Source organism: Schistocerca cancellata, chromosome 10 (genome assembly GCF_023864275.1).
Source record: "Schistocerca cancellata isolate TAMUIC-IGC-003103 chromosome 10, iqSchCanc2.1, whole genome shotgun sequence".
Taxonomy (NCBI): domain Eukaryota; kingdom Metazoa; phylum Arthropoda; class Insecta; order Orthoptera; family Acrididae; genus Schistocerca; species Schistocerca cancellata.
Genome location: NC_064635.1, coordinates 223043132 through 223063804, shown reverse-complemented (window position 1 = coordinate 223063804; position 20673 = coordinate 223043132). Strand labels below are relative to the sequence as shown.

The 20673-nt window shown below is 39.5% G+C and overlaps 1 protein-coding gene across 7 annotated transcripts in view; it reads right to left on the bottom strand.

The window, feature by feature from the left end:
- The window catches only part of LOC126106879 (longitudinals lacking protein, isoforms N/O/W/X/Y-like), a 107432-nt gene that overhangs the window by 81106 nt on the left and 5653 nt on the right, over positions 1–20673 (bottom strand). For 3 of the 7 annotated variants that reach the window (XM_049913290.1, XM_049913293.1, XM_049913289.1), the window contains one exon: positions 14413–16067. The exons of the other annotated variants lie outside the window; for them this stretch is intronic. In XM_049913290.1, coding sequence (XP_049769247.1) covers positions 14504–15829 — 1326 coding nt within the window. In that variant the 5' untranslated portion in view covers positions 15830–16067 and the 3' untranslated portion in view covers positions 14413–14503. Of the gene's footprint in view, positions 1–14412; positions 16068–20673 lie in introns of those variants that run through there. 7 annotated transcript variants of the gene reach the window in all.

Genomic DNA, 20673 nt, shown 5'->3' with positions numbered 1-20673 from the left:
GAGAGAGAGAGAGAGAGATTGATTTTGGTGGAAAAAGAACAAGAGCTTGGAATGCTTCTGTGAGTACTGTCTCCTGATATGTGTTTCTGTGCTTCATGCACAGTCCATGGCGGGTGATTGGCTGCCAATATTAGTGTAATATATGTAACCCTTTAACACTAACACAGTAGTGTGCGTATGGTATGTCAAAAGTAGTGTATCAAATACTATATTCTAAGACCACTTTGCTCAGTGAGCTAGTATTTAAAAAGGCTGCCACAGCCTAATTTTCAGATACTGAGTGGTGAGCATGATCTACACACAGAATTTTTAAAAAAAATTTAAACAGTTAGCACGCGACATGAAAAAAACTGGACAGGAATTTGATAAATCTGGAAAATCAGCCAGTCAATTTACAAAATTGTCGAACAGCCTACCCCCTTGAAGGACTTTCTAACTTTTGCCAACCAGTAATGTGTGCTTAGGAACACTACAATGTGTTGTACAACGTATCATGCAACAAAAACAATGCGAAGATTGTCGTAGCATAACACTGGATGAAGCCAATGCAACTGTGTGTTTCGGGGTTCGAGCCCTGTTGATGTTTTCATTTCATGCACACTATTTCATTGACTAATCCAGCCATCTTCTTCACGTGCTGCAACTTGTGCTGTCCTGTTTACTTGCAACCTGGATTCCAAACAGACTGTTCAGAGTCCAGGCAGTAAGTACACAGAACAGCACAACTCACAGCACCTGAAGGACACAACTGTGTTGTTTGTCGAGATATTATTCATAGATACAGAGTATTGTTCAGGTGGACAAGGAAAGAAGGGAAGGAGAGAGGCAGAAAACAATGTTATGGCTTGAAGATAAGGTCATTAGCGACCGAGTACATGTTCAAATGGTGCTGAAATGAGGAACAAAATTGTCCTTTCCAAAGGACTCATCCCAACATTCTCTTGAATTAATGTATGGAAATTGCATACAGTATAAATTGAGGAGGGGGGGGGGCAAATCACATTACTCCCAAGTGAGGGTTATAACATAGCATGCTAGAACTACCCCACCTGCAATGATTACACTCTTGTTAATAATCAATTCTTTTTCTACTAATTTTTCAACTTTCATCTAGTTGTGCATGTACAAGGTGTCTGAGGAGGAATATTGAGGAATATGACAGGAACGATTATTTGTAGCAAAAAACTCCATATCGACACATGCTCCATTCTGGATGGCTTCCTAGGTTGAACACATTTAATGTAAAGTGTTATTAATTTCTTGTATTATTCAATACATTATTAAGTTTGCACATGTACAACAGTTAGTAAATATTGCAACATGCGTATTAAAACTGTGTGCAGGAACCGAGACTCGAACTCGGGAATATTACCTTTCGTGATCTAGTGTTCCACCGATTAAACTACCCAAGCACAACTCATAACCTGTCCTCACAGCTTTACCTCTGCCAGTACCTACCTTCTACCTTCAAAATGTCACAGAAGTTCTACAAAACTTGCAGGTCAGCACTCCTGGAAGAAAGGATACTGCAGAGATGGGGCTTAGCCACAGCCAGGCGATGTTTACTGAATGAATTTTTCACTCCTGGAAGAAAGGATATAGCGAGACATGGTTTTGCTGCAGCCTGGGGGATATTCCCAGAATGAATTTTTCACTCTGCAGCAGAATGTGTGCCGATATGACACTTCCGACAAACATCCCCCAGGCTGTGGCTAAGCCATGTTTCCGCAGCGTCCTTTCTTCCAGGAGTGCCAGTCCTGTAAGTTTTGTAGGAGATCATCTGTGAAGTGGGGAAGGTATGAGATGAGGTTCTGTATGAAGTACAACTGTGACAATATGTGATGAATTGCGCTTGGGTACCCGAGACAGTAGAGCACCTGCTCGTGAAATGCAAAGTCCCAAGTTTGAATATTGGTCAGACATCCGGTTTAGTCTGCAGGAAGTTTCATATCAGCGCACACTCCACTGCACAGTGAAAAATTCATTCTGATCACAACACGCATTTTACAAAGCATCAATTGAAAAATATGTATTTTTAACTTATTCACCTCTAAGCATTAGCGTACATGTCACATTACATTTTTTGTACAGCTGACAACAAATGTTCGACTATCCCATCATCAACTTCAGTGAATTTGTGCACTCTTGAGAGAACATGTGTTGCTTGTCGGAGTGCCTTTTGCATATTCCCCAATGAGGGCAGCAGCTTCCACAATATGACTACACAGTTCATCTTGTGTATTCACCTTTTGTTTGTACACCTCAGACTTCATTCAACATCCTAAACAGAAATCTAATGGCATTAGGTCTGGTATCTAGGTGGCCAGATAATTGTACTACCATGACAAATCTAGTGATTAGGGTACCTGTGGTCGAGATGTAAAATGTGGAATTGTTCTGCCACGCTAGAGAGGGTCCATCGCAGTGCATGTGAGCAAAGGAACATACTCAAGGTGTTCAACAGACAAATTTTCCAGAACATGCGTGTTACTCTGTCCCATCATCCACTCCTCTAAAATTACTAAATCTATCATCACATTACCAACTGTGCCACACCAAATTCTGATTGAAAAACAAACCTGGAAATTAGTTTTCACAGTAATGTGTGGAGTCACCTGCGACCGCCGATGATAATTACACGTGTTGTCGATTCCATTCCGTATAAACATGGTTTCATCAGAAACTAGTGTTAATGGAAGCAAATGAAGATTATCATTTACCCAGTGACAAAATTCAAATCATGTGGGGCTGTCGCCAATGTGAAAATTGTGGTTGCGCTGTATTTGAAATGGGTAAAAGTTTTCTGCACGTAACTTTCACTATACAAGTGTTTGTGTGACACCACCACCTGCAGAAAGCTGCTGTGTGCTGGTGGTAGGACTATGCTGCACTATTTCAACAATGTGTTGCTGTTCCTGGATAGGCTGTTGAGCAACATGTCCACAAAAAAAATCGAAACTTGGAACAATAACTGTTTCATGGCCTGTGTTGAATTTGAGGTGTTGGAAAGCACCAGTGGTATTCTTTGACTGCACCAGGAGCACTACCATTGCAAATGGCATAAACACACATTATATCTGCATATTCTTCATTAGTGTAGATGTGTGGCATTTTAGGCAGCACACGTATACACACAGTTAACTGCACGTTCAATGGGCTAGTCTAATGGCAGACAGACATGCCGAGCAGGGACACTGAAAGCAACAATGTCGGTTGGGGTAGAATAAAATGTGAAAGAGGAAGAATGGGTGAGATACATATATGTGCACCACTAGCCCGAGAACAAATGTGTTCTACCTTGGAAACCATTTGGATAGCATGTACGTCCATATGATGTACTTTACTTGAAATGAGTATTTCTACCATATCCCTGAATGTTGACCATACCTCCTAGTATGCCCTTTATAGTATGTGCCAGATCTTTCAAAACATTAACCAGACTGTGCTTCAGGTAGGTTTTTTATTCAGACTACAGTTTTCAATAGTCAGATCCCAATAGTGTATTTAGTTTTGACAGAAGCCATGTTAATTAAAAGTAACTGATAATTGAAACTATTGCTATCTTGGGTGATTAAATGTTTTATTCTTTAAAAAATCACTGGTTTACTTGTGTTTTATATTCAGAATAATATGATGCTTAGCTGATCCAGAAACAAAACTGAGACATATTTGTTTCTCTTTACGTAGTGTCAAGCTTCCAGAAAAAAATATCGATAATTAACCAGTCTCAATAAATGTACTGAATGTGTAGCATGCTGACAGGCATAAACAACAACAGTCATACATTTTAAAACCGATAAATAAAAGATTGAGAATTTCATTAACTCATTTTATTTCCATAAAGTCAAGTAATTTTATTTGAGCAAGAGGCCACTTGAGTCTGCAATACATCCCCCACTCACTAATGTTAAAATTTGTCTTACTGAATTAAAAAATATAAAAAGGATTCCATGTGTATAATGACAATAGAGGGAAACATTCCACGTGGGAAAAATATATCTAAAAACAAAGATGATGTGACTTACCAAACGAAAGCGCTGGCAGGTCGATAGACACACAAACATACACACAAAATTCAAGCTTTCGCAACCAACGGTTGCTTCATCAGGAAAGAGGGAAGGAGAGGGAAAGACGAAAGGATGTGGGTTTTAAGGGAGAGGGTAAGGAGTCATTCCAATCCCGGGAGTGGAAAGACTTACCTTAGGGAGGGAAAAAAGGACAGATATACACTCGCGCACACACACACATATCCATCCGCACATACACAGACACAAGCTTGTGTGTGTGTGTGTGTGTGTGTGTGTGTGTGTGTGTGTGGGCGCGCCAGTGTATACCTGTCCTTTTTTTCCCCCTAAGGTAAGTCTTTCCGCTCCCGGGATTGGAATGACTCCTTACCCTCTCACTTAAAACCCACATCCTTTCGTCTTTCCCTCTCCTTCCCTCTTTCCTGATGAAGCAACCGTTGGTTGCGAAAGCTTGAATTTTGTGTGTATGTTTGTGTGTCTATCGACCTGCCAGCACTTTCGTTTGGTAAGTCACATCATATATATATATATTACTGTTAAGTTATTTGTTTCTTTTCCATGTTATGTTTCTGTGAAACAAAATGGTCTCCGAGGACTTGTACAGTGGCAAAGGATGTTGAGAAACGATTGCTGGATACTACCACTGTTGTGGACTCCATATGAGGTGCACAGTGAGAAACTGTTCTTTTTCTCACAACTAAATGATAAATTGAACTACTTTAGCAATGGAACAGAGAAGGTGCTGGATGGGAGAGGACAATGACTAACGAAGGCTGAGACCAAGAGGGTTACGGGAACGTATGAAATACTGCAAGGAAAGTTCCCACCTGCACAATTCTGGGAAGTTGGTGTTGGTGGGAAGGGTCCATTTGGCACAGGCTGTGAAGAAACCAGTCATGGGGTCTACAAGCTAAGCTGCTACCACTGTAGTGCAGTCTATGTGGGCATAACAACCAAAAAGCTGTCTGTCTGCATGAATGGCCACCAACAAACTATGGCCAAGAAACAAGTGGACCACCCTGTTGCTGAGCACGCTGCCAGACATAACATCCTTCATTTCAATGACTGCTGCAAAGTCTGTGTCATATGGATCCTTCCCACCAACACCAGCTTTTCTGTACTGCGCAGGTGGGAACTTTCACTGCAATATATCCAACTTTTCTCTAACAGCCCTCATTCCACCACCTCACCCAGTCTTTTTATTTCTCTTCTTTTCCGCTACCCCCCCCCCCCCCTTTCTCACCTCTCCGCTACCCTCCCGACTGCACACAGCTCTTTCCACCTTGTCCCTGCATGCTCCCCAACAGTGTGTCACTGTCCACCAACCCTACACCCTACCATTTCTCTTCCTCAACGCCCCAGCCTCCTCCTTACCCCCACCAAGTCACCATTCCCATCATGCACAGTTGATGCTGGGCGCAGCGTTTGTGTGTGTGTGTGTGTGTGTGTGTGTGTGTGTGTATGACTGCGACTGTCATCTAATTTTGACAAAGGCCTTACTGGCTGAAAGCTATATTTGTGACAGTCTTTTCGTTGTGCCTATCTGCAACTCAGCATCTCTGTTATATGGTGAGTAGCAATTTACCTTTTCACAATAGTTTTACATTCCATCCTGGATTTTCCATTGTTTGATTACTTTAACTTTGGTTTATGTGAATTCTTATAGAAGTGAAAAACAAAACTACTAAATGTGTGACACATCTAAAGATCTCATATTTAAAGAAAAAATTGTTTAATTTACTGAAAGAATACACAATTTCGAAATGTTTTGCATTACTATGTGATTTCGTATTTTCAAACTGTTATAATACAAAAGTGATGATCAGTGAATGTTCCAATAGTATGTTTGTTAATAATATTTAAAAATAAAAATGACTGACTTTTGCTTAATTTTTCTAATGTTTCTGAAAACTGATTTGTAATCATTTCTCTGGCATTGAATTAACCATCAGGAGTTTCTCAATATATGTCTGTGTAACTCAACTGGGGGTTTACTGTAATGTAACATACCAAGTACCAGAATCTATCAAAACAGTGCTTCATGTAGATTTGCTATTCAGACTATAGTTTTCGGTATGCAGATGCTAAAAAGTGCATTTAGTTTTACTGCATACCGAGCTAATTAAAATTAACTGGTGAACTTAAAGTATTACTACAGTGGGTAATGCTATTTGGAGTGAGATAGTAGCTAGTCTTAGAAATATTGATACTATTCTTTACTGAGAGCAGCATCCAGACTTTACAGTAATATATTTCAATTTTCCACTGACACTTTAAGTTCATGAGCAATTAAAATTAAAGTTCCAACACACCCAAAATTTCTATTGTAGATTTAGCCATAGGACATCTTGAATTCCAGTTTCCATCACTATATTTTTGTTGCTCTAATTATCCAGGATCGAAAGACTCTCTTCATTACTTAATTAATTAATGAAGAAAGTCACTGATTAAGATTTTGCATAATTAACTACAACTGGCAATATGGTAACATCGCTTGCAAACAGGTAATTTCCAGTGTAGACACACAAAATAGTTCTGCAACGTTTTGTGCATTAGCAACAAACCGTTTATTATATAAAACAAATTATTTCTAGAACATATAATTCAGTACAATTAGAAAAATGTAATGTAGGATTTTTCAAACAAATATACAGTTTCCAAAATACCAATATGATCATATGGCAGTCTTTGTAATAGGCCAGAAACTGCAGTCTGCGCTCTGAAATCTTAATGGCAGCATCACACAAAAAGTTCACACAGTGCAGCCCGTGCCTAGCCAGCACTGCAGATCATATAAGATCTCAGTAATGAGTATGTATCTGTAGCCGCTATTCACAAACTCTGTATATCTGTGTGACATGCTTAATATATCCAATTCAACTAGTGACTGGCATTAACTTCTATGAAATTTTCTTTTGGACAAAGTGTGAATAACTCTGACTCCAGCTATGTACAGTATTACGTTGACACGGACACTCGTCTATTTGTGTCATCGACAAAGAGACATCACTTACATAATCTAATGCCACTATTGTAAGGTGTTTGGAATGGTGGAATTTGATTGCGACTGAATACTAACACTGCCATATCGGTGAGGCAGTACGGCACAGCTGCTTGTCTGCATAAGAGCTGTAATTGGTCATCAGACTGTCTACGGTGACAGTAAATGTGGGAAAAGATTATTAATTAAAGGCTGACTGATGTACTTTATTGGAATATTTCCCATAACATTCGTTTTACAGCAATTCTACAAACTTTCTTCAACGAGACACTGAAGGCAGAGTAAGGATTTGCAGGTAGGTAACCTCACAGGGACCAACACACTTACCACTGTGCGAGCTAACGCGATTCAGTCAGACGGGAAAATCGTTGTGGCTTTTTGAAGCAATTCAGATATCATCACTTCACAAATGTTCTTCTTCCACAGATCCCCATACATCAACTGCACTCTATTATTTCCCCTAATCTGATTTCTGATTTTGAGACTATATATATATTCCTCACTTCCCCAAATTAAGCAGCAACTAGTAACTTCATACAGGGACCACAGATTCAGCACCTAGAAGCAATGGATAATGGATGAAGTAAAATGAAAATTTACCTGTTGAGATGTTATGTAGATTTATTATTTAATGCACAAAACAGTCCAGATCACACTTTATTAAGTGTTATGACCAGTTTCAATCAAATTAGGCCACCTTCAGATTGAGTACAGATTACCTAAAGTATGTGACTTTAGCTATCACCGGCAGCAACTGGTGTGCATTGTTGCAAGGTGACAATATTAAATCAATAACAAAATGACAAGACAAACTAAGTGGCCCCTTTATAATAGGATGATAGGATGTTGCACCCCCAAGGGCTGCAATGTATGTACTAATTCAGTTGGTAAGTGTGTCGTACAGCCACTGTATCTCCAGCTGAGGAAAGTTGGCCCTTAACTGGTGAAAATGGCATTTCACAGCCTAGACAGTGGAACTGGAATAAAGCTAATGTCCAACCTGGTCTCTCATATGAGAATATCACTTCATGACTTACTCCCTTCAATAGATGCTTCATGTATGAATTATATTTTCTGTTTTCGAACTGCAATACCGTGACCTGTCCAGTATCCATATAGGTAAAACTACTACTACTACTACTACTACTACTACTACTACTTTTACTACTGAAAGACGGCAGCAGGACACTGTCTTATGAAAGGGGAAACATGTGGATACAGAATGTCTGTGACATACTGCTGTGCGATCTGAGTTCATTGAACTGCTATCAGAGTTGACCTGAAATTGTACCCACAGGCTTCCCACATCACAATACTGGTGATAATATCCGTGTGTCTCTCCAAACCATTATACGACGTTTTAGCTACCTTCGTCAGTCCTATAATTGCAGACGAAATATATCTGCGGTAGTGCAGGACTGAGACAAGTTGCTGGAAATTATCTGATGACTCATCTGCAGACTGTGTCCTTCAGACACGGTACCATTCAAAGGACAACTATCAGTGTTGCTGTGTCCAAAATAGCCTGACCTCAGCTAGTTGAGACCAACTGTGAAGTACGGTACAAGATAATAGTGAGTTCATTACTTATGCCCAGACAATGGGCGCATATGAAGGAGTTACAAAGTTGTCAGCACACATGGTAAGATTTGATCAACCAGAACCTTTAAAATACCTGTGGTCTCATTCAGTCCAAAGTCGGGTCACTGTCATGTCCAGATGCTAAATGAACCTGGCTGTTAGATGATTTGATCATATGCAGACCCACAATAACATCCCTTTCAAATTCTTCGGACGTGCTGCTAGCCTCATGCGAGCATGTGGCTTTTTCTGTGGTCCTCTGCAATGCTGACTTTCAGACACAGTGTACACCCTGTCAGGCCACATTCTAGTGGCTTTTCTAACCTCTCAGATCACAGAAACACTAAACATTTACAAGCTTGATGCTGACGCTTATGTGCAAAAAATTGCATCTGAATTTCACCAATCTTTCTAGTGGCATAATACTGTTTTTGTCTGCATGTTTCATTATTAAGGTAGCACTGAGTTAAGAGAATAGTATCAGCACAAATACTCACCAAATTGTCTCAAACAATGTCCATACTTCTGTTTTCCCCCTTTTCAATTCTCTCTCTCTCTCTCTTTCTCTCTCTCTCTCTCTCTCTCTCTCTCTCTCTCTCTCTCACACACACACAACACACACACACACACACACACACACACACACACACTTGTACAACAAGAAATGTAACACAGACAAGTGATAAGCAAGACACTGGAACAGACAGTGTAACCATTCACAGCAGGCAGACAGAAGCAGATTGATGCACAATAGATTCAATCAAACAATCAAGGACTAAATGAAGTGCTAAGCTGCTTCAATAACTGAGATTTATAAGCTTCACACTGGCTGCATAACACACACAAAAGCATGTCCAGAGAGTAATGTTTATTTCCTTATCCATCCTCACTGCTTTACAATCTCAACACCTTCTCTCCCATTCACTTCCCCAGGTCCCAATCGACCCAGTATGCGACCTTCCAGGACACCGATCACCTTCTCTCCGATCACTCCGTCCACATTAAACCCAACATCCACCAACAGTACCTACATTTTGACAGCTGCCATCCCTTCCACAACAAAAAATCCCTCCCATATGGCCTGGCTACCCAGGACAGCATATCTGCAGTGACAACAATTCCCTTTCCCAGTATGCTGAAGGTCTCACAAAGGCCTTCACTGACAGGCACAATACCCCAGACCTAGTACGCAAACAGATTTCCCGTGCCATATCCTAACACTGCTATAATCCTCCAACTACCTTGAAGAACATCATCATATTCCTGTGGAAGACCCACATGCAAGACCCACCCAACACTTCCCACTCCAATCCTGTCACAGGCTTACCCTAGCCCCTCAGACACCAGATCACCTGTGAAAGCAGCTATGTCACTTACCAGCTTTGCTGCAGTTATTGCACAGCTTTTGATATTGTTATGATTACCAACCAGCTGTCCACCAGGATGAATGGCCATCATCAAACAGTGGCAAAATGGACCACCCTCTGGCGCAATGGGCAGCTGAACGCAGCGAGCTTAATTTCAATGGCTCCTTTACAACCCAGGACATCTGGATCCTCCCCTCCGCCACCAGCCTATCTGAATTGCAGAGATGGGAGTTATCCTTACAAAACATTCTCGACTTGAAATTATCCTGGCCTCAATCTAAGATAACCTACTGCTCCCACTCACTTCACTCAACAACATCCCACCAACTCCCCCCCCCCCCCTCTCTCTCCACAGTCCTATTACCTCCAGCCAATTCACTTTTCTCACCCTCATTGTGCACCAGTCTCTGCCAATGCACCCGCCAGTCTTTTCCTATTTCTGCTCATCTTTTCCTAGCCCCCCCCCCCCCCACATGTCCCCCACAGCCTCCTCCCAACACTGCAGTTGGCAGCCTTGGCCCCTCCCCCCATGTGTCCCCCCAACCTCCCAACACTGCACCTGGGGCAACCTAGTCCTGCTGCCTTCCAGTCCCTGCATGCTCTAACAGACAGTGCTCTTCCCTCTCGACACCCGTACTATGCTATCCCTCCCTCTTCCATGTCCCACACCATTGTTGCTTTAGTTCAACAAAATAGTTACAGCCTGGTCAGAGGGACCAGAGACAGCTACCACATGGGGGTGAGACGTGTGTGTGTGTGTGTGTGTGTGTGTGTGTGTGTGTGTGTGTGTGTGTGTGTGATTTCCTTTCTTTTCTCAAGAAGGCTTTATCTGAAAGCTCAGTGTGTAACAGTCTTTTCATTGTGCCTGCCTGCCTGCCATTCAACATGTCATCTTTATGATAAGTAGCAAGCTATCCTTTCCCGAACTGTTGATATTATTTTATCTACAGTACTTCTGTTGGAACAATCATGCCCAAGGAAGCCAAGTTGTATGGGGAAGTGGGGCAAGACACTTAACATTTCAGCACCGGCTAGCTCAGTGCACCATGGAGCTCTGGGCATGTCACAATTGCTGTTTCTGTTAACTTGCTGATAGTTCACATGTCGCGACAGGCAATGGCATCAATATTCGAACAACAGTATGCAATCAAGCTCTGATTTAATCTTAATAAAAATATTACTAGCCCTTATCCAAGAAATCTGTTCCATAAACTGTCTTCCTTTCTATGTTCCTCATTACCATCGTATCAACAACATTCTGAAAAGACCCAAAACACATTTAGAGCACACAGTCTTGAAAGCTATACTGGCCCTGATATTTAAGTTCAAATACGGTTCTTGAAAAAAATTATGCATGAGCCACAAAATAAATAAAAAATAAGACAGTGGTCTAAAACAGTGTGTGTGAGTGGGGGGGGGGCTTTACTTGTGAACATGATGAAAAGGTTGTAAATATGCTTGTACATACAATATGACAAAAGCAAAGGACTTTAAGGAGAAGGAAAAAGTAAGGATGAAAGCAAGTACACAAAAAACAAGCAAAATTCCTCAGAAATACAAATTTTAATTACATTCAGTACCAAATGGTACAAACAAACAAAACAAAATTGATATTTATTTTAATAGCTATCAAGTCATATAATGATTTCAGAGCACCAATATTGACATGGTGAAGCTGTTGCTGGGAATTGACATTAAGTGAAGAGCAGGAAAAAGGAATCCCAATTTTTCTACACTTTTACAATACGTCCTCACTGGTGCCTCTTATTTTTATGTCACTTAACACACAACAAACACACAATTATACCAACTACAATGTTATATAGGAACTTCAATGACCTGTTCACGAGCTATACCACACAGGAACTTCAATGACACACTCTTAAGACAAGAACTTAAATGGCATATTTGCAACACACAAGATATTCAGTGACACACATTTGACATACAATCTCCAATGTTAAAACAGGAACTTATTTTATACTTTAAACAAAGGAACTACAATAATACTTTAAACAAATGAACTTCAAAGATTTTGGTTGTAATTAAGATCCTTGCACCTGCTAGTTCCCAGGCACATACTTTACAAGCTGAGTCAGTTCACTGCCTACAAACATTTTATGAACATGTCTTACAGAAATGATCATTTTCTATCAAACACCCTGTACTTTAGAAGGCATTTTTTAAATTATTCTTAATTGATCATGTAGATGTATTTATTTGATGGGGCATAACAAGCATATTTTGAATCAGTTTATGTTATTAATGAAGTGGATGGTGACATTTATTCACCACCATCCAACCAGCAATCGGGAAATGCATACTTGAAACAGGAAACAGGTGAATACAGAACAAAGTGTATAACCATAGCAATCATCTGACTTGCCACTGCTCTATTTCGTTTTTTGTGAGCTGACATTTATGTCACATCACTATCACCAGAGAAGATCTGTAGGTTTTCTGCTACTGAACAAATTCAACACACTCTTCAAAGTTTCAAAAGCTACAAAATTGTTTAAAAAGGAAAATTCCAAGTACTACTGACAGACACACTTAATAGTAGCAAAAACTATTCTTACCATTTGGAACTGTCTATTCCTTGTCCAAGGAGAAAGGAGAATAGGTTGAGGAAGTTTCAAAATTGAGAGCATCTCACTCAGACCGTAGGAAAGATGGCCTGGTACCTAGTTTGTAACTTCCTATTCACTACACATTTCTCTTGCTCTTAATCCATCTTTATTTCTCATTCTTCCTTCCATCATCTCAGGACTGAAGTTGGCACTGTGCTCACCAGTATACCATCCTCGAACTCCTACTTTCTGCCAGCTCACCTATGACCTTTTTTTTCCCTTTGCCCTCTCAATCTGGAGTCTGAGAAATCCGCCCCCTCCTTTCTAACCTCCCCAAGAGCTACCACTCTTTCCTCACTGAGGAAGTAACTGGCAGTTCCAAAAAGCTGGGAACAGTGTTTCCTACTTCTAAAGAAGTCTACCACCAGTACTTGGAATTCTGGCACAGGAGGATGAGTTCTGGTCAGTCATTCTATGTTGTCCGGTCAGTCATTCTATGTTGTCCTAATTTTACAGTTTTCTCAAATGAACTGTCCTTTTGATTCAAAACTTCAAAAGTGTCTGATAAACAGCAATATATTGGCATAAAGAATATATTGGTTCAAGGCAGACACTATTAATACCTTCTGCAAACTGACGGCAAAGATATTTCATGGATGAATATGCATATCATTTCCCATCTCGCCTGACACTTGTCTTCTCTTCTGCAACTCGACAATAAATTATGGACACAAAACTTCCCAATACATAAACACTGTAGGCAATGCCAGGATGCAATTCGGACCTTTGCCTTTTACAGGCAATGCTTTTGCTGACTGATCTATCTCAATGAGCCGCACAAACTAAGTATACTGGTACCTCTCCCTTTCATTCTAAAATCCACAGAGCCCTCATGCACACCTTTCTTGGGTATAGAACCACTGTTGCAGAGTGCATAGGAAAGCTACTGTAAACTTTAGAGACTAGGAAGAGATAGTGGCAAATTAAATCTTGAAGTACCTTTGCGAGTCATGACTCTATAGTTCAGTTTGTAAGATGACTGTGCATGGCACTGACAAACTTTTTGCTATTTTAGTATATTATGTGGCTGTTTTGAATAATATCTCAATGATTTTCTGTAAGCAGACAAGATCAGTGTAAGCAATCAAACATGTTTGAAGTAGCACCTCAACACAAAAGAAATGAGATTGATTTTTCAGTCTGACTGTGCCCTTTCATCAATATCCATCAACTCACTGGCAGGGGACGAGTAATCTATTACATATAAGTCTCCACACTCCACCAGAATTTGGATATGGCAGAGCTCCCAGTGGTCAAAAATAGCACACATGAGAAGTGAAAAGAACAACTGTGGACATGTCCAGACTTGAATCGACCATGCTTCGGAAGTGACAACCGATAACTGAACTCACTTGAAAAGTACATAAATCTGCAGCATCAGTCTCTTTCCTGATACATCAGTCTCTGGAAATGACAATTTTCCAGCACATCACAAGAATGTGTCCATTGCGAACTGTTCCGAAAAAGTGCATACACTAACATGCCTTGTGTTATACTGTAACAACTACATGATGTTAGCTGAGCAGTTGCCTTCTTGTCACGGTAGTGTACTGGATGTGCGCTATCTGTACCCTAAGTTAGCCTAACCTGCACAATACCCTTAAAATGGCGATGCACATTACCTAAACAACACAATGGGAATACGAGAGTTACTTGACCAAATATCATGTTTGTGAGAGCTATCAATTTTCTGAATTTCTTGTACTGGTCACAACTTACCCCACACATCACTAATATGCTTTGAATATAACATCATTACCTCAACAAATAATATTTGAGACTACAGTCTAGCTGTCATTATTAATTGACATTAGGTCATGGGCTATAGTGACTGTAACATACGTTTTTTTTTTTTTTTTTTTTTTTTTTTTTTACCTGTACATTGATCGACATTTACTTTCATTCATGTTTATCTTCAACCTGCAGATAGCTTCGACAACGGCGAGTTAACATGTGTCTCCTCAAATGATCTCTTCTGAAAAACCGCAGCTTGCAGCGTGGACACTCAAACTGAGGGTCTTTTCCACATTCGTACAAGAAATGCCTCACCAGACCACCACGATTTACATATGACTTCCCACACGAATAACACTTAAATTTTGTGTATCGCTTTCCCTTACATTTTTTCTGCGACTGTACTGGCTGATGCTTTACTGCTCTTCCTCTTCTGGCAGAAACATCTTTAACTGTGCGGTCGACTGTCATAGGTACATCACTATGATTAGCACTGCCATTACCATCAGCATCACCACTGAGTGTAACACCTCTTGTTATTCTTAAGTGTTTACCAACTTGGTCTGCAAATTTTGTTTCATGGGCCACTTGACCTATAGTTCCTTCACTGCATGTAACCTGATCAAACGCTACTCCCGGAGTTAGTGCAGAGTTAAGAGTCACCAGAGAATCTTCTTTTGTGACTCTCTCAGTATTTCTAGCTCTCTTAACAGACCCTTGCAACTGGCTATTTGTAGGATGGGCAGAAATTGCACAACAGTCAGATTCGTCAGTCTCAGTGGCAAGTAAAGGTAATGTTTCTTCTGTATCAGAAATCTGAAATGTTTCGACACCAATATTATTTTCTTCATTTAATGAGGCCGACCCTGTACCTCGATCGGAACTACGATATACAGCCAACTTCTTGTGATTGCAACTCGCTCTTATAACTGAACCTGTTTCCACACAGCTATTTTTCTGCGAGGAATGAGGGCGGGGATCCTCCTCAAATGAATTCATCATTTCCATTTCACTAATTTCCTGAGAACATAGTGTAAACACTGACAAAATAGTAGGTTGCGAAGACTGATTCTCAGCAGAGATAAGCAACTGGCTTCCTCCATCTTCTCTCTGGGTGTGCACGTCACTAATGTACACATTACCTGATAGCCCCCTCAACTGGAAGGACTCTGAGAGCCTCAGCACACTTCCGAGGTCATCTTGTTGTATGTTCAGTTCCCCATGATACATGAAGTCCAGTAAAGCTTTCATTACCCGAAACTTTACGTCTGGCAGTATAATTATGGGGTGCTTCTCATGATTCTCAGTAAATACCCGTTCAAAATATGGACTACAGGCTGCAAGAATTACTTTGTGTGCCTTAATGGACTTTCCTTCAACACTGACTGTGCAATCAGCTAGTTTCTCATTAGCCAAGAGAGTATCAAAAACTGTCAATAAAGTTGCCTGGTGGTTGTCCCAGGTAAAATGAAAGTCAGTGCTTGGCTCCATTCTGCCAAAGTGGATAAAAATTTGCAAAGTACTGAATTTAATCAGCTATATTTACTAGTATTAAGGTGTGATTATCCAGTAAAAGAGACGCACACTCGTGTAATTAAATCTGGGAAAGGTCCTTGGAGCCCTGTAGATTACACAGAATATCAGCTTTCCATAACAGATATTCTGTGACATGCAAACTTCTTGAGATTCCAGATATTGCAGTCATTCCTTTGGTTTTGTGTCTGTTGACCTAGCATGTAAACAATACTTAATTAATGAAAAATTATCATCTTCAGGAGTAGTAGTGCAAAACGTTTACTAGAAAAAAGATCATAAAAGTAATATGCCCTTACTTTTCTGTACACAACAACTGTGCACAGTTGACTTGTTTTTGAGCATGCAGTAAATACAGCGACATTAATCAGCACTTTGTTAAAATAAATTAAAATGATTGTAACACTTGTAGAAATCTAAACGGCTATTAATATTTTAATAATAAGTAAGTATTTAGGTAACATGTAATACAGAAAACAAAAAACTGTATCATACAAACAAGTAACAAGTGTGAGTCACTTTTTGGAACGGTTGATTGTTTATAAAACAAAATCACAATTTCAAGCCAGTCATTATGTGAAGGAGGGTCATTCCATGCCAAGTGGTCTAGAGGCTCCCACATGACCCTCATGGATTTTGATGAAATTTTGTATGAACATTCACACATGTTCTCAATGAACACTGGTAAAGTTTCAGATCCAGAAATTCAATACTTTCAGAGATACAGTCACTTGTTTAAGACCATAGCACAGCTTTCTATAGCGCGTCCTTGAATTTTCAGCAACTTTGAGATGAGATATCTCTAAGTATTTGCATGAAAGAAACAAAACTTTACCATTTTATACAACTTTTAGAGCTCTTTAAAGTAAAATATTAAGAAAAGGATTTCTGAGCAATTTTCATATACATAATTTGAAGCAAAGTTGGGCAAAAACATAGCTGTTTAAAAAAAATGTGAACTTTAGTTTTTTATATCTCCAAAACTAATTGTGGGATGTACATGAAACTTTGCACACCATAACTCACCAGCACAAGGACTTAGAATATAAAATTTCATTCTGCTATTGCTTTTCCATTATTTCACAAATCTAGGGTAAAGTTGAAGATTTTTAAAAAAGTGCTAAAAATGGGTATTTTAGTCAAATTTTTCAAAAAAGAGTTTTCTCCAAACTCTTCTACACTATGGTCAATAGAAAGAGCATATTCTAAACTATCTAGAAAAGTGGATTTGGTTTTGCAATGCAAGCATATAAGGCCCTAAAAAGTAGCATCATCAAAGAGGCGCACTGGAAGTTTGAACACATTTTTCTGGCACTCAAATTATACCTGAAATCTTTTATTTTGCTTTATACATGTTTATTAATGTCTGGGATAAGTGAAATAAGAAGTCCTGATGAATAGGGCCTAGCTTAAGTCCGAATAGCAAAAGAATAAAAATAGAAACAATGTTATTTCTTAATTGTCACCTCCCCCCCCCCCTCTCTCTCTCTCTCTCTCTCTCTCTCTCTCTCTCTCTCTCTCTCTCTCTCTCTCTCTCACACACACACACACACACACACACACACACACACACACAAAAAAAATTATTATTAAGAATGAATGTAAATCATAGAATTTATTTGCATAATCATCTATTTATTAGTTACCTGTTTAATGAACAACACCAGCTTACTGATGGAAAAGAAGTGTATAAATGAGTTGCTATTGTCCATGGTGGCTTAAACATTGCTAGTTTCATTTCATCTGAGAAAACCAGCATTCCCGTTGCCATAGGGGCCACGCCCGATAGCTTAGCAACAACACGGGTGGGTTTCTTTACCACAGGATCCCATGCCTGATAAGGGTTTCTTTACGCAGGTTCCCAAGCCTGATAGTAAAATTATTTAAGTGCCCTGTGTAAAATTAGAAGGCACTCTTGGCTTCCATAGATTGTTTCCTCTAACCTATTTCAATTTTTGATATGCTACATTAATTTTCTGATGAATATAAAGAGGAATGGTGTATTGCCGGCCAGATGAATTTACTGATGGAGCTGGAATAACTGCAATGATGTGGAGTTCCGGAATCCAGCACTTGTCACTTCTTGATGGCCAATAAAATGAATTTGCTGGACCATGTGGATGCATAAAGTTTATTAATGCATCCCTTTGCTCTGTGGAGGTCTCACAGGTATTCCCAATCCACCACACGTTTTCATAGAGGCATGCAACATATTGTCCTGGTTCGAGAGCAGACATTAATATGCCTCCTTCATTACTGTGACACATTTTAGCTAGAAAAGATGAACAATCATTTGAAACTCTGCTGACCTGAATTGTTGTTTCACGAATAGGTAAAAAGTGATGATTTTCTCTAGTGCCTGCTAGTTTGTCCAAGTTTAAACCTCTCTTCTTGTGACACAATATTTTTTTCAATTTCATCTTTACCAACGAAAACAAATTTAATTCCATTAATGTTTTCAGAGCAGAAGTGAAACAGATCTAGGGGAGTAAGAATTTGTCCATTAAGTGGTCGTTGCAAGCTTGCTCTTGCTGCTAACCACTTTGTTGTACCTCCAATCCCATCACAAGGTGATTTCCCGTGACTAGTAGCAAAAAAATTCCATTCGGCTGTCATTCCAAAATCACTCTTATGATAGCACAAATTTAGGAAATTCTTGAAATTTTTATATTGAGCACTGGAGCCACCACTGAAATAATGAATGTGGGATATCTGTGCAAACCGTGCTTTTATATATTTGATGAGCTCCTAGATAAAAATGTGAACTGTAATAGTGTAATGCCGCAAACAATCACTGATAATGCAAAAAACTTAAAAGATTCTACTTTCTCATTTTGACGAAAGTAGATAACAAATGGATGAATTGTTGCTTGACTATTGTCCCAGTGGAAGCCTTGCACAGCATCATGAATGATAAAAGAATAATTTTCTGCAAAATCCATTAGGACAACAAGCTCTTCGTCTTTCAGATGACATTTAAAGCCTTTAAGATGCAAGCTTTCATGCTTGGCAATGTAATGATGGCATGACAGACTCCATATTTTATTTTTTACATCTTCAATAAATTCATCCACTACCATTTGCTTCGTGTCCAGTGTGGCTGATCGGTATGTATCCATTGCTTAAACACAATAACTTCCTGTGGCTCATGATCTAGGAAATAGCTGGCAATTTCAGATGCTATAGCTTCGGGCCCGGGCACCTTTCACAGTGATGTAGCATGCACTGTTTAGAGTTCAAACTGCAAACTGCCTTGCTGAGAATCTCCTTATAATTTTCACGTATACCAGCTCTGCTAAGCATAAGCTTAACATTTTGGTGAATTGCACAGACGCAAACTGCATGCATTCCGGCTGATCCTACTGTTACACACCATTTGGGTCTAAGTTCACAAAACTTTGAGAATCCTATTTCTGGACCATTTATATTCTTATAGATAACACACATTTTCCGTAAATTGCAAAGTAACAATCTTTTCTGAATGTATGTCTTTCTATCTAAAAGTCTAACTCAAATACTATCTTTTTTTCCAGGGCACACCCCACTATACCCATCATCTTCAAAAAAGTTTCGCACTCTACTAGCAACTTACGCTGGTAATTTCCTGCTTTGCCTATTTTCGGGAAGTGCCAGAATGCCATAAGCTTCCGAGCATTCTTCACCATTCTTTCGGACATGCCGAACTGACCTGCTGTTTGTCCGACTGTCCAACTTACAGGTGCCAAGGTTAAAATTTGCACCTGTTCTTTATGAATTGCATTCTGCATCTTGGCTTTCAGTTCAGTCAGCAAATGTGCATAGTCGGCACAGTTTCCACATTCCTTAATTCCACTAGCATCTTCAATTTGTCGGTTTACTCCCATTGCATTTACAATTCTGTTTTTAATCGCATTTTGAGCCTTTTGAATTTTCTTCTTCACATATTGGGGCTTATCTCTGTAGCTTACTGTTCTCTTCATAGTTGAAATACCGATAGACAATAAGCTACTATTTAATTATTCTTTTGGTGTAAAGTCCACATCATAATGTGATCATGAGGCTGATAAAGCTTCGTCCAAGTGTTTATTTAAGGTAGTCCTGCAAGCCGGACAAATTTTCTGACCTGGCTTTATATTAGTAACAAGCTGCTTCTTCAACATATCAGAAGCCTTATTAGCTGTTTCAGTATCAAGAGTGCGAATTCCTGCCTTAACATTATGATTCACCTTCCCACAGAGTTTGAAGCATTTTTTTTTTTTTTGTAACCTCGCATATTGTGTCAATAACAGGGCTTCATGGTGTAGGCAAACTTGAGAGGTATTGTCCTGCTTTGCTTCAGAACATCAGACTAACAACTCTTTTTCCTCATCACTAAAATCTGCAAACCACCTGAAAGCAGCTTTTTTGACAAAGAAAGTGACATGACACTTTGTTCCACTATCTCCTTGCCCAATTGAACAGGGATGTATGCCGTTCCCTTCTGCATCCCTCTCTTATCAGTAACTAAATAATGTATTTGGCCTCTAAGTGCAAATTATAATCTGCTTAAATTTCAGACAAATTGCTACTGAATGAAATTATACACAATATACCAATGAAAAATTCTAATAGGAGATATATGCTATAAAAGACACAATCAAAACAATTTTTTGTAAATTAGATTACAAACTTTGATGGTCTTACGAATCACTTAACAAGCCACACTCAGTCAAGAGAACCCACTCACTATGCTGCAAACACACCACTGAAATACTGATTGTTCAAACAAGGCTAACAATAATGAAACAATCTGACTGTTAAAGTAAATGTTGCCATTATATTTT